The 13,291-nt window shown below is 39.5% G+C and overlaps 1 protein-coding gene across 1 annotated transcript; it reads left to right on the top strand.

Moving 5' to 3' along the window:
* Positions 1-146: 146 nt before the first annotated feature.
* Positions 147-12,611, top strand: LOC143279801 (hydroxysteroid dehydrogenase-like protein 2). The gene is made up of 8 exons (XM_076583978.1): positions 147-257; positions 1,038-1,201; positions 2,201-2,414; positions 3,861-3,964; positions 4,822-4,923; positions 8,222-8,422; positions 9,643-9,894; positions 11,203-12,611. The coding sequence occupies exons 1-8, from the start codon at positions 241-243 to the stop codon at positions 11,445-11,447; spliced, it is 1,299 nt and encodes a 432-aa protein (XP_076440093.1). The 5' UTR covers positions 147-240; the 3' UTR covers positions 11,448-12,611.
* Positions 12,612-13,291: the final 680 nt, after the last annotated feature.

Below are 13,291 nucleotides of genomic sequence, written 5' to 3'. Positions count from 1 at the left end.
TTGTTGTCTTTTGTAAGAAAACAGTATTAGATTAAATATTTCATGGATAGGTTTTTTCATTTTTTACTTTATCGAGGATTAACATGCACATGTACTGGAATGCACTGTGGCATGTTTTGGAAAACCGAAGGGTCAGAGTTGAGTTCCTGAAGTCCAAAGTTCATACCACACACACAGCAGACGCTCTCCGGTAGTCAGGAAGGCGTATTGTCCTAACGTGAGAGGTAGAACGGACAGGTCATGGCAGCGAATACAGGGTACGCTAATAATACACATTAGTGTTTGAGTTGGCAAAGATTGAATTAACTGTAGTTTGATATGAAATCAGAAAAATGGCGATTTGTTGATATAAGCTAGTGCACAAATAGTTCAGATTCATAATCGTGTAATGATGCGACTTGACTGATAAAGCTGCCAACAGTAACTAAAACTAGATCTAGTAAAAGAAGAAAATTAGAAAATGTGTGTGTATGTGCGTGCGTGCTTGCTTGCTTGCTTACTTGATGTTACCATGTGCGAAGCCAGGGCCGGTATTGTACAGGTGTTCTTGTATGCAAAGCGAAGAGCAGCGATCCGAAAGCTCCACGCCTGCACATTACATAATTTTGACTTTTCATGTTTCCTTCATTTATTTTCTGTTGACCTCAGCTGTCAATCAGTTTCTTCGGCAAAATGATTGGTGCGTTGATTATGGCAGCGCACATCAAAGAAAAAGAGAAATACAGAGAGAGATAGAGTGTGTGTATTCACACATGTTTATGTGTATTCACACATGTTTATGTATTCATGTGTAATAATGTCTGCATGTGTGTGTGTGTGTGTGTGTGTGTGTGTGTGTGTGTGTGGCATGCACTATATATATGTGTGTGTGTGTGTGTGTGTTCATTGAATAGAGAGAGAGAGAGAAAATGTATATATGTGTGTTAACTTTTATGCATTACATTGTGCAGTCATTTATTACGATGATATAACAGCTGTTCAAGTAACTAAACTGCGAAGCATTGATTCTAGAAATGGAGTGACGCATTTGTTTGCAGAAAACTTGTTGGTCGCACAGTGTTCATCACTGGAGCAAGCCGAGGTATCGGCAAAGCCATCGCTCTGAAGCTGGCCCGACATGGTGCCAACATTGTAGTTGCTGCTAAGACAGCAGAACCACACCCCACACTGCCAGGAACAATCTACACAGCAGCAAAAGAAAGTATGTGCTGTGCTGATTTTTACCACTTGCACAGATATGCATGTGTGTGTGTGTGTGTGTGTGTGTGTGTGTGTGTGTGTGTACTTTTTTGATACTAATATTAGTAATAATAAGTAATGTCCAATATTTCATGGTTGATATACTGTAATCCCTTTGAAAGCCCTTTGCAGACACATGGTTTGTGTTATTATGGAGAATCAGTTTGTAACCAAAGACCATGACGACTTGTACACACATTGTCAGATGGTGGGGTGAAGGGTGGTGGTGAGGTAGGGGTTACTATATGGCAGTTTATGAGGGTTAATCTTTCAGTGTTGACTGAAAAAAATAGGAAAAAAAAGATAATGCATTAATGGGATTTTATTGGAATGGTAAACAGTGTGTGTGTGTGTGTGTGTGTGTGTGTGTGTGTGTGTGTGTGTTGATGAATCTAGTATGTATTCATTTACCAAATGACTGGAGAAGAAGTATTTTAAAATTCTTTCAAGGTTCAAGGTTCACCTTTAAAGACAGCTTGTGAAAAGATGGAGTGCAGAGAGGGATGGAGAGGGAAAAATTGTGTTAGCCTGGGGTAAATCAGTTTGTATGGCTTAGCAAGTTATCATTCCTAAGCAAGCTTGACAGATGCTCTTGTTGAAGACTGCAGTGTCAACAGTTATTGTCAACACTTTATGTCAGTGATTTTGTTTTTCCAAAATAATGTAATTTTTCTTCCGAATAAGTCATCTGAATTCTTTGTCTGATGAAATTCATGAGTCAGGTGAACCATCCATGAGAAAAAAAAAAAGTGTGGTGTAGGAAGGTTTGGTGGTACAGATGTATCCAGAAAATGTAGAATTAATGTTTTGATGGTAAATGGGTAGGGTCAGTTTGTAAAAGATCCTTTTAGTTTTACTGGTAACTGGCAATCATAGAATGTATGTTATCAGCTGTAGCCATGGCCACAAACTGAACAGTGCTGATGATGGTTAACTTTGTTATTGTTTGCTCATGTAACAGTGGAAGAAGCAGGTGGCAAGGCTTTGCCATGTGTTGTCGACATCAGGAGTGAAGAACAAGTGCAAAATGCTGTGAAACAAGCAGTCAACAAGTTTGGCGGCATAGACATCCTTGTCAATAATGCCAGCGCCATTTCTCTCACTGGTACACTGCAAACACCAATGAAGCGCTATGACCTCATGAACGGCATCAACGCCAGAGGCACCTACCTTTGGTATGTGAAACTTATATATATCACAACTGTTAGAGGCAGTTTGGTGTATGAAACACAGAATATCACAACTGTTAGAAGCACCTATCTTTGGTATATGAAACATATTATATCACAACAGTTAGAGGCATCTATCTTTGGTATGTGAAACAAACTATATCACAATTGTTAGAGGCACCTTTCTTTGGCATGTGAAACATCGTATATCACACCTATTAGAGGCATCTTTCTTTTTGGTATGTGAAACATACTATATCACAACTGTTAGAGTGTCTATTGTTTTTGTTGTCTTTCATGTTTTTCAGTAGGAATTTCTTTGTAAATCTGTGATCTTGTCTTGCATAAAAACCTTTGAACAACTGATTTTATTTTTTTTTCAATTTGTTGTTGTTTTTTTTCTAGTACAACCTGATACTCAGGTGTATTATATTATGCTACTGCAATTTATTTCATCTAATCATTATGCTGTTTGGAAATTTTAAGCTTTTTCAGATGTAAAATGCAAAAGTGGGCAGAAAAGAGACAGTTTGCATTTTTTAGATTTAAAATGTTATAAGTATATGTTCCTGTCTGCCTTTCTGTATGTGTGATTAGACAGCATTACTTATTAGAATATTACAAAAAAGAAAAAAAAAAAGAAAAAGATATTAGTGTTCTTGATTTTTTTTAATTGTGTTTTGAATTTTGACTGAATTCTGGATAGGGGAAGTGAAACAAGGGATACCCAGCCACATAGTTTGGACATCATGCCATGTTTGATTAGAATTTTATTCTTTGTCAAACTATTTGTGTTGTGCGCCAAAGTGTGTTTGCATTGCCTGAAAACTGTTCACTTTTGTTTACGTTTGTGTGTGCATATATGTTAGGGGGAGTCTGTATGCTTATAATTCAGATATGAGTGGTAGTGTGTAATTAATTGCTTGGAGAAGAAAGGTGAAGTGAAATGTTTGATCCTACCTTCATTAGTGTGTACTAACAGTGTATTAGGAAGATACAGTTTGTTTTAATTGTTCACTTATCACGGGAAAGTGTTTTTTGACAATATGCAACACGTAAACATCCCATCAACATAAAAATGATTAGCCATCCCAGTCTCTTTCCCTTTACTCCTCCATGCCATCTGTCACTTTTAATGACTCTGCCCACATACATCCCTTCTGTAGAATTATTGATGCAAGCCTTGTGCGCCACCCTTTTTAGTAACTAACTGAATCATGTAGTTAAGTATAGTTACATATTCCAGATGTTGGGATAAAGGATGTTGGGAGGATTCTCCTAGGAGACACGTAAACGGTACCGCCTGTCCGCATTTGATTGTGTGACTGTTTGGGTAACGTAACACCTTCAGCTTACTCACCCAACACATACATGGCATACACACATGTACACACATGCAGTTACATGTATTTCCCCTGCATGTGTCTAAGGCCTGGTGTGTGTTTCATGCAGCTCTCAGGCATGCTTGCCGTATTTACTGAAGGGAAAGAACCCACATATACTGAACATCAGTCCCCCTCTCAACATGGCTGCCAAGTGGTTTCAGGGCCATGTGGGTAAGTGATGTGTTGCCTGAAGAGTTTTCTTGTAGTCTCACTGAAAGGAGTGTTTATATGCGACAGAGGTAAATGTCTTTTAATCAAAAGCTCTTAGTCTTTAGAAACCAGTTCAAAGTCACATATATGTGGCAGGATCTTATTTTAATTTTATTTTAGCTGTGGAGAAAGGTGGCAAAATGGTTAAGACACTCATCTACCAATATAGAGAGTCTGTGAGGGTCTGGGTTCAAACCCTGCTCTTGCCCTTTCTCTCAAGTTTGACTTGAAAATCAAACTGAGTGTAAATTCATTTGGATGAGACGCAGAAAAAGAACCCATGGCAATGAGAGTGTTGTCCTCTGGCAAAATTCTGTATAAGACATCCACTCTGATATGTACACAAATGTTTATGTATGAACTCAAGGCCTGACTAAACATGCTGGGTTATGCTGCTGATCAAGTATATGCCTCACACAGTAACAGATATGGTGTAGCATATATGGATTTGTCCAAACGCAGTGACGCCTCCTTGAGAAACTGAAACTGAAACTTTAAAGCTGTTGACAAACTGTCAGCATATCATGATGTGGGACAACCCGTACCTGTTGGAAATGAATTTCCTACTCTTGAAAAAGAGTAAGAGACTCATAGTTTTACAGTAGTCATCATCATTGAAAATAGTATTGTTTTATGATGTTGATTGATTGTTACAATTTTTTAGAATTATGATGATGCTTTAATCTTTACAATTTTTGAAAACATATTAATTTTAATGAAATGAGTGAAGTTCTGGATGCTTAAAACGAAGATATACAGTTGGAGTATTTCTTGAAATAAGAAAATTATGTATATAAGATTTAATTTGGTTTGTGAAGCATACACGATGGCGAAGTATGGGATGTCGATGTGTGCTTTGGGCATGGCTGAAGAGTTCCGTGAGGAGGGCATTGCTGTGAACACTCTGTGGCCCAGAACAGGTGAGCTTACCTGGTCAGTGGTTATGTCCCTTGTGGTGTGCTGTTACTCTTAGAGAGGAGTTGATGAATGAAAACTGAATTGGGTGTTTGGTGTCATATACTGTACCATGTCAAACTGATGCACAGGATGCCCCAGTGGGTACATCCACTTGGGATGGTACCCAGCAGGGGATGGACTGCGAACAAGAGTGGGAGCCCCCGTCTTCGGATGAGGACGAACAAGCGGATGAGCACTCTTCGCCCACATCCCAGGGGGACAGATTGAGCCCGCGCCTCCCTAGGGACCAGCCTGAACCAAACTCGGACTTTGCCGAGCTCGAACTGACCCTCCCCAGTAGAGTCACGTATGACGAATCAGTCCCTCAGGCTACTTTGTTACCCTTGACCCTCCTTACACCATGTCCGAAGACAGGGGCTCCTACTCTTGTTTGCAGTCCATCCCCTGCTGGGTACCATCCCAAGTGGATGTACCCACTGGGGCGTCCTGTGCATCAGTTTGACATGGTAAGTATATGTAACACCAAACACGGAGTATAATACAAGCTCCTCCTTTTTGTTTGTGAATGGTTCTAGATGTGTTTGTGTGTGCATGTGCATGCATGTATGTGTATGTGTTTGCATGCATGCGTCCTCTCTCCAGAATAGTTCCTCCCTCTTGTCTCTCTTTCTGTCCATAGTTTCTCTATCCTTTTGTCTGCATGTATTTATTACAGGTTTAGTCTTTTAACCCTGTTTCAGTTTCATGCATGCATGTGAAAGTTGGATGTGAAAGTGCAAAAGATTCAGTGCTAAATGAATGCATTTTTGACTCACTTGTGGAAACAATGTGAGTCTACGTAATAACCCGGTGTGTGTGTGTGTGTGTGTGTGTAACATTGTCATTTTTTCTCAGGAAATAATTAGTTGATACCAAATTTGGCACAAACATAGCATATGATTAGTTTCTTCCATTCATTGTAATTATAATGATATTGCACCTCTGGGAGGGGCACAAAATAGATTTAGATATTTTCACAAAAAAAAGTACTGTTACAATTTTCTTTTTTATGCTCTGTGAGATACAATGACACAATGAGCAATAGCAATTAATTACTATTTTTGTTGCTGAAAATAGATCTTCTTTTGCTCAGTATGGAAGTTACATGGACACACTCATCTCTCAGTGTGCCTGTTAGTGGGACATCTAATAACAGATGTCACTCACCTAAAACATTACAAAATTAGAACATGACTCTGGGCATACAAAGGCTTTTGTGTCTTATATTCAGTGGGAAGGTGTTACACTGTCTTTATTTGAGAATGATGCTTACTACAATATCATTATGTTTACTGCATATGAATATCTTACAAATGCTACTACATTAACTAAAATAAACATAACATGAATTGCAGTCGATAGACCCCTCAAGAACTGACGGAGGCGGACATCTTGGAATACAAGTGCAGCATGTGCGGCATTCAATCAATAATTTGTGATAACATATAATTGACAGGAGGTGAAGAAGGCAGCTATTTTTTTTTTATTCAGAGAGATTTGTGCACAGGCCTAATTAAAACTTACTGCATAGATGTCCCCAACAAGCACACAAATAAGCAAAATTAATTTTCCAAGCACAATATTTCTCAGTTACATCACGTTGCATTGCGCATGCACAAAGGGTCAACTTTGACTGAAGCCACCTGTGCGTCCATTTATAGTAGTCCTTGGAAGTGTGTAAAATACGTAGTACCCAGCCTTGACAGATGTATTAAGTTTTTTAACAGTAATATAATCTTTAGTATGTCTGTTTTTCATATCGTTCGGAGGCCTAGTACAAATATACTTAGCAACTCCTAGCAGACAGCGATATTTAGAGGTACCAGCGGGTGGTCTGGCAGCTCGCAGCCTGTCTAAAATTAGCTGTTGCAGAATAGTCCATTCAGTTGACACAAAGGGGTGGCAGGTTTGGGTTATTAACAAGCAAGTAGTCTTGCCATGACTGACTGTCGTCACAAAGTAACCCATGTAAAATGAAATGGAGCAGTTCCAGAAATGCAGAATATCCAATACTTTTAGTTTAGGGATTCCCCTTGTTTTTTCACAGTTCTGAAAGAACAAGTGTGTAACAAATACACTTTTATTTACTCTGATCAGACGGTAGAAATAGTTAGCAAGTATTGTGGGTTTTGAGGCAAGGTGCAGCTTTGGCAGTTAGTTTGACATAGCATCTGTCTTATTCAGGCCAGTAAAATCCTCGATGTTTAACTTTAGTCAAACATCTCACCCACTGACTGAAGTGTGGGTGAATAAGTGAGCTCTTGTTTAGTGTTGCCTGTGGGCCTATTAACGTATATATCGATCCACATAATATTTTCTGTTTTTCTTCAGAAATGAGTATTTGTAGAACTGAAAGTTGCATGTTTGAAACATAAAATTCCATCTGAAGCAGCCCACGTTCCCAGTATTTAACTTTTTCCAAACACACATATAGATCTAGATCAAAGTGTGTGTGTGTGTCTGTGTCTGTGTGTGCGCGTGTGCATGCGCACACGCGTCTTTTTGCCAGATTATCCATTTCTTTTTTTCTTTTATCTTCCTTTGTTGCATTGAGTGCATATCACAAGTGAGTCTTGAATGCATTTCCTCTCTTGTTTAGAACTATTCTGATTATTATGATTATCATCATTCTGTGCGTTTGTCCTTTACTGTCATTGGTGTGCAGACATACACCGTGCTAAAATTAACACTGATCTTTTAATTATCTTTACATTTTATTTTAAATTTCAGGATATTTACCCAGGTAGAATTTATTTTTGTGTGACTGCATTGTGACTTACACCATGCTAAGATTAACACTATTCTTTAAATTATCTTTTTCTTTTTTTTTTAATCAGGATATTTGCCCAGATAGAATGTGTTGTTTTAGGACTGTATTGTCTTTTTGTCCTGGCCTGTATTTTGTTTGGTATGAAATAGAATATGGCACATGTGTATGTGCTTTATTGATATAGTGTCTTGTAATATAAATTTGACATTTGCATAATTCCCAAACTCAGACAATCTTTTATAGTTTGTGAGGTGGTGGTGACAATTTCTCCTTCTGTAACAACAAAGTGATTGCAAAAGTATATCTGACTGCTAAGAAGCAGAAGTTACTTTTACATTTTTTAACATTACTCACTCCCTGTGTTCTTTTTCTTCTGGCTATGGAACTTTATTGATAGACTTGTAAAAATATACTTACAATACCATATACAAACAAAAGCATTTGATGTCACATTTATTTTATTCCCCCCCCCCCCCTCCAAACCCCCTCAGCCATCTACACTGCTGCCATGGAGATGTTAGGGGGAGGATCTGAGGTGGCGAAACAGTGTCGGAAAGTGGACATCATGTCTGACGCTGCTTACATCCTCTTGTCCCAGGACTCTCGTTCCTTCACAGGGAACTTCTGCATTGATGACGAAATCCTGCTGCAGAATGGGGTGAAGGACCTCAGTGTGTACGACTGTGTGCCAGGTGGGTGCAGGGTGGATGTTTCACTGTTTTCTTAACCTGTCTGGGGAACTTGCCTGCTTTTGATATCATGCACCGCCAGTCCAGACTTACACAAAAACATAGATCAGAAAGGAAAAAGCATTTTGCTTTTTGATTAAATTTGTTTTTAAGAAAAAAAATTATATCTGCACAGAAAATCAAGGTTTACCCATTCTGTCTTAGAAATCACGAAGAAGAAAATATTTATGTTGAAGATAAGACAATCCATGTCTGTGTAAGTAGGTCATAAACACAAACAGCCCAGCATGCACCCAAATCACTTATACATGGAGCATGGCTGCCTACATTTCAGGGTGAAAAGTTATCAGTCACGAAAAATCCTCCCTCTTAAGAAAAGTGTGAATTGTTGCCTATGAATGTAGAAGCCAAAAGAGAAAAAAGAAAAGAAGGCAAAACTCTGAGATGCTGCATGAGTTATCTGCCTCTGCTACCAACTTTGGACCTGGAAGTCCTTGCTTTATATCATCAATTACTTTTGAATTGAGGCCTTTGCATCAAAGAGTTGCTGTGGCGAAGTGGTTAGCATTGCGGACTGATGACTTGGAGGATGCCAGCTCGCGCCCCATCAGAGGTGGAGGGGTTTTGGCCCGTAGCTGGCTCAGTTGAGAATACTGGGACCACACAGTCAAGTCATCCAAGGCATGGATACATCCTTGAGCGAGTTGCTCAAATTTCCTGACCATGTCTTATCTCTCAGCCTGGTTGATGCGGAGATATTTCAGGAGAGTACAGCCTTGTCCAGTTGTCCCAAACGTAAATGGACTCCCATCGCAGAATTGTCTTCACCAACTCATCATTTATCATTTTATCATCATCAAAATGTAGAAAACTAAATGTCCCAAATTCTTGGGTATCAAAAAGACCCCCCCCCCCCCAAAAAAAAAAGGAAGAAAAGAGCAAGAAAAAAGCGCAGTAGAGAAGATGCTTGGAGTTGATCTCACATACATGACTGATCAGGTCCAGATGACATGAAGGTCTGATCTGCAGACCACACATACATACTGCACAAGTAGATACTGAAATTGGTGCAAGTTAAGAAAAATCCTTTCTGGGTCAGTTGAATGCAATGTAGCCGTGTACCAGCAAGTGTGTGGTATATTTCTCATGCTCAAGTTCATTAAACTGTCATTGTGCTGGTTTTACAGGGCTTGAGTAATGCTGTATTTCTGTTCATGTTGCAGGTAGCAAACTACTGCCAGACTTCTTCCTGGATGTTGGCCCTGAGGAACTGGCTCAACAGATGTCTGCCCATGGGGCCACACCTGCTTTCTACAAGTCTGCACCAGGCAGTGAGCCAGCGGCATCTGAGGCAACAGCATCCTCTTCCTCGTCGTCACTGTCTGGACCTGCCTACACTTTCCAGTTGTTGAGGGGAATGTTGTCAGAAGAGCTGGTGAAGAGAGTGAAGGGAGTCTTCCAGTTCAATCTAACAGGTCAGTCAGGCTCCGAGTTCTGTTTAGATGGTATTGGTTTCCTTCAGGTTGTCACCTGTCATTCAGTTCTTTCTTTTCGTTATTAAGCTATTAGCCGCAGCTACTTTTGATTTCTCCACATAGCGGACTAGTAGTTTGGACAGGGCAGGAATCCAGACCCATGCTGGAGTCTGCACCAGTGGGTCACGGTAAATATGTTAGTTAAAATAAAAATTTCCTATTAATTAATTCAGAACATTAGACTTTGGGTTATTTGTTTCTGTTATAATGAAGCGTGTGTTTTAGAATCAAACAGGTCAGTTGTTAGTAGATTTTGTTTTATGTTCTGTTGTGGAATTTCTTGTCAAACATGATTATTTTGCATGAATTGAATGCTGATCTCCCAAGGGAAGCACAGTTACACCCTACATTTTTTTCTATCTACATGTTCACATTCCTATTAAAGTATGAAAACAAAATTGTGCTACTGACAACACTTTTTGTGAAGGATTGTATTTGATATTGTCAAAATATGCTGCACAGTGGGTCTGTTTCATTCTCACACTAAACGATGGCATGCTGGCCACCATTCAAGGTCATCTGGGAGAAGGGAGAAGGTAGAAAAAATACTGGTACAGCTGTCTGAAGATTAAAATTCAGACTTGTGGGAGGTAGTTGTTGTAGAGTGTCAAAAGGAGGGAGAGGAGGTAGTGGGGAAAGTGGAGAAGCAGTGTTCTCTGTATGGTCTGAGAGAACGGGCCCTGCATGTCCACCACTTGATTGCGATCATGCTTAATTTTAGCCCTGTTGGCCGAAGAAGTTAGATATACTTGTGTCATACTGAAAAAAATGACAACACACACCAGTAGAGCATCAGTGTAACAATAGAGAGGCAGTAAATGCAAACAAAAAATTAGCCACATGAAAAGCACAGGAACAGGTTGGAAGATGTCTGCTGGTAAAAGAGGGCGCTGTACAAGAACATGGAAAGGAAGTAATATCTTCTTCTTCTTCGTTCGTGGGCTGCAACTCCCACGTTCACTCATATGTACACAAATGGGCTTTTACATGCTTGACTGTTTTTACCCTGCCATGCAGGCAGCCATACTCCTTTTATGAGGGTGGATTTAATATATTAAGGGAGGTCACTAGCTGCAACTTCCATTGATTTCTTTGCATAAGTGGGGTAGTTGTTTGCACAGGACAAGAATCAGTCCTCTGCTGGAGTCTGCACCAGAGGATCACGGTATGTTAAACGTAATTCTGGGGGGTGAAAATTCCTACTTGTTTGTTGAGCAGTTCATGACCGTGTGCACTGTTCCTCACCAGGGGCGGATGAGGGCACCTGGTACCTGGACCTGAAGAATGGGACAGGGGATGTGGGCAATGGGGAGCCTGCAGACAGAGCCGACTGCACCATGACGATGGACAGTGCCCTCTTCACTGACATGTTCGCTGGCAAAGCCAGCCCCACCACCTCCTTCATGATGGGCAAGCTGAAGATCAAGGGGGACATGGCCCTGGCCATGAAGCTGGAGAAGCTGATGCAGCAGACCCAGAAGTCCAAATTGTGAGCCATGGGTGTGAAGACAGACAGGCTGTGTTCAAGTTCGCATGTGCAGACTGGTTTGTGTATGTCCAATTCCCCTAGTCTTGGCTTGCATAATCTTTGATCGTGCCTCCACCTTAATGGAGTACTTTGACTCCTGTCACGTTTCACCTAATTGCCATTCCCATTTCGCCTATTTAGCTTATCTGTCTCTCTCCTTTCTGTGTCCCTATGTCTCTCTCTCTGTGTCTCTCTAACACACACACACACACACTCTCAAACAAACGTAGTCCAGTGAAGAAAGTGAAATATTTGTTGTTGTTTTTTTAAAGCACATACACATGCATGCTCATGCATACAACCACACATAGAGAGCAACTGAGCACATAGGTGAACTGGGAAAAGGCGAATTGGGATCACCACTTTGGTGATAGGTGAATAGGGAATAGTTGAATCAGGACAACACTGATCGTCTACCTGCAAACATGGAAGTACCTGCAGAAAACTACCTGATTTGTGTGGACATGATGTTCTAATGGTTCAAATTGCACAAGAAGAAAAATGCAGTATGAATGGTTGTATTGTTGAAGTGTCGGTAGGTCTCTTTATTGGTTTGAATTTCTTAGCTTTTTGGGGTAAATAAGTCATGTGTTGTGCTTGTTTGAGTTTCAGTTACAATGTACTTTAAAAAAACACAGACAAAAAACAACAACAAAAAAACAACCCAAAACAAAAAACCAAAGGAAGTGTAGGGGATTTCCATGCCTTTGATTGTCAGCTTTTTGTTTTTATTTATGAGAACTTCTGTTTTTGTGCAGTTTGATAACCTGTGAAAAATGAAGAATGCCTTTTTTTTTTTGACATGAATGTTATCATCAGTCTTTGTTGATGTGAACAAAAGAACTCAAATTCAGTCTTTACATGAAAGCTGTCCATGACTCATAGGTTTCAGTATACAGATCACACAGTGAAAATGTAGAATATGAGATTAAATGCTGTCTTTTTTTTTTTTTTTTTTTTTTTGATAAGTGTCCTTCTTTGTAGTATGAAAGAGATGAGATGACAGAAATTGATGAGTAAGATATCGCAAAAAAAAATGAAATGTTGAAGTGAGTGAAATTAGTCTATATTTGCATTTATGAACACACATTTGTCATGTCTGCTGAATAAAGCATCAGAAAAAGACTGAGTACAAGAATTGCTCAATGTAGATTTCCATTCTAGAGGTACATATGTGTGAGTATGTGAGTGTGCAGTTTGTGTGTGTGTGTGTGTGTAGACAAATCAGCTGCGACGATGAGAGTTATACAATTTACTTGTCATCATTCACAATTTTCTTGTTTACATCAGAATGTGCAAACTATCACTTAAAACATGTTTTGCAATAAAACACATCTGCTCAAACACAAACTTCTTGCAGGCTATCAAGAATATGCATGCAAACACATACATGCGCGCGCGCACACACGCACACACACTCTTACGCACAAGTTGTTGATCAAGGAATTTGTCTTGGGCACCATTATACTCCATTGTGTACAATATGGTTTTTCGTCAGGAATGCATGAAAAAAATATTTGAATTAACAACAGATGCTCTTTACAAACACTCGAAAAGAAAAGAAAAAATTAGACAGGATATTTAATAGGGTACAGGGGCAGTTGGTAGGGGAAATATTTAAAAACAAATATGTTTCAACTGTTTTCGAGCAACGAATAACTGGTAATTGGTAACAATTGGAAATAAAGTTTTCCTGGCACTTCTAGCTGTTCAGCTGTTTCATATAAAAAAAGAGAAAGGCTGGGATGAACAGATACCAACAATAATAATTATATTTCATCAAATTTCATATACTTAAAAAAAAGAAAG

The sequence above is a fragment of the Babylonia areolata genome, chromosome 3 (genome assembly GCF_041734735.1).
Source record: "Babylonia areolata isolate BAREFJ2019XMU chromosome 3, ASM4173473v1, whole genome shotgun sequence".
In the NCBI taxonomy this organism is placed as follows: domain Eukaryota; kingdom Metazoa; phylum Mollusca; class Gastropoda; order Neogastropoda; family Buccinidae; genus Babylonia; species Babylonia areolata.
The sequence above is the reverse complement of the archived record's forward strand: the minus strand, read 5'-3'. Positions and strand labels throughout refer to the sequence as shown.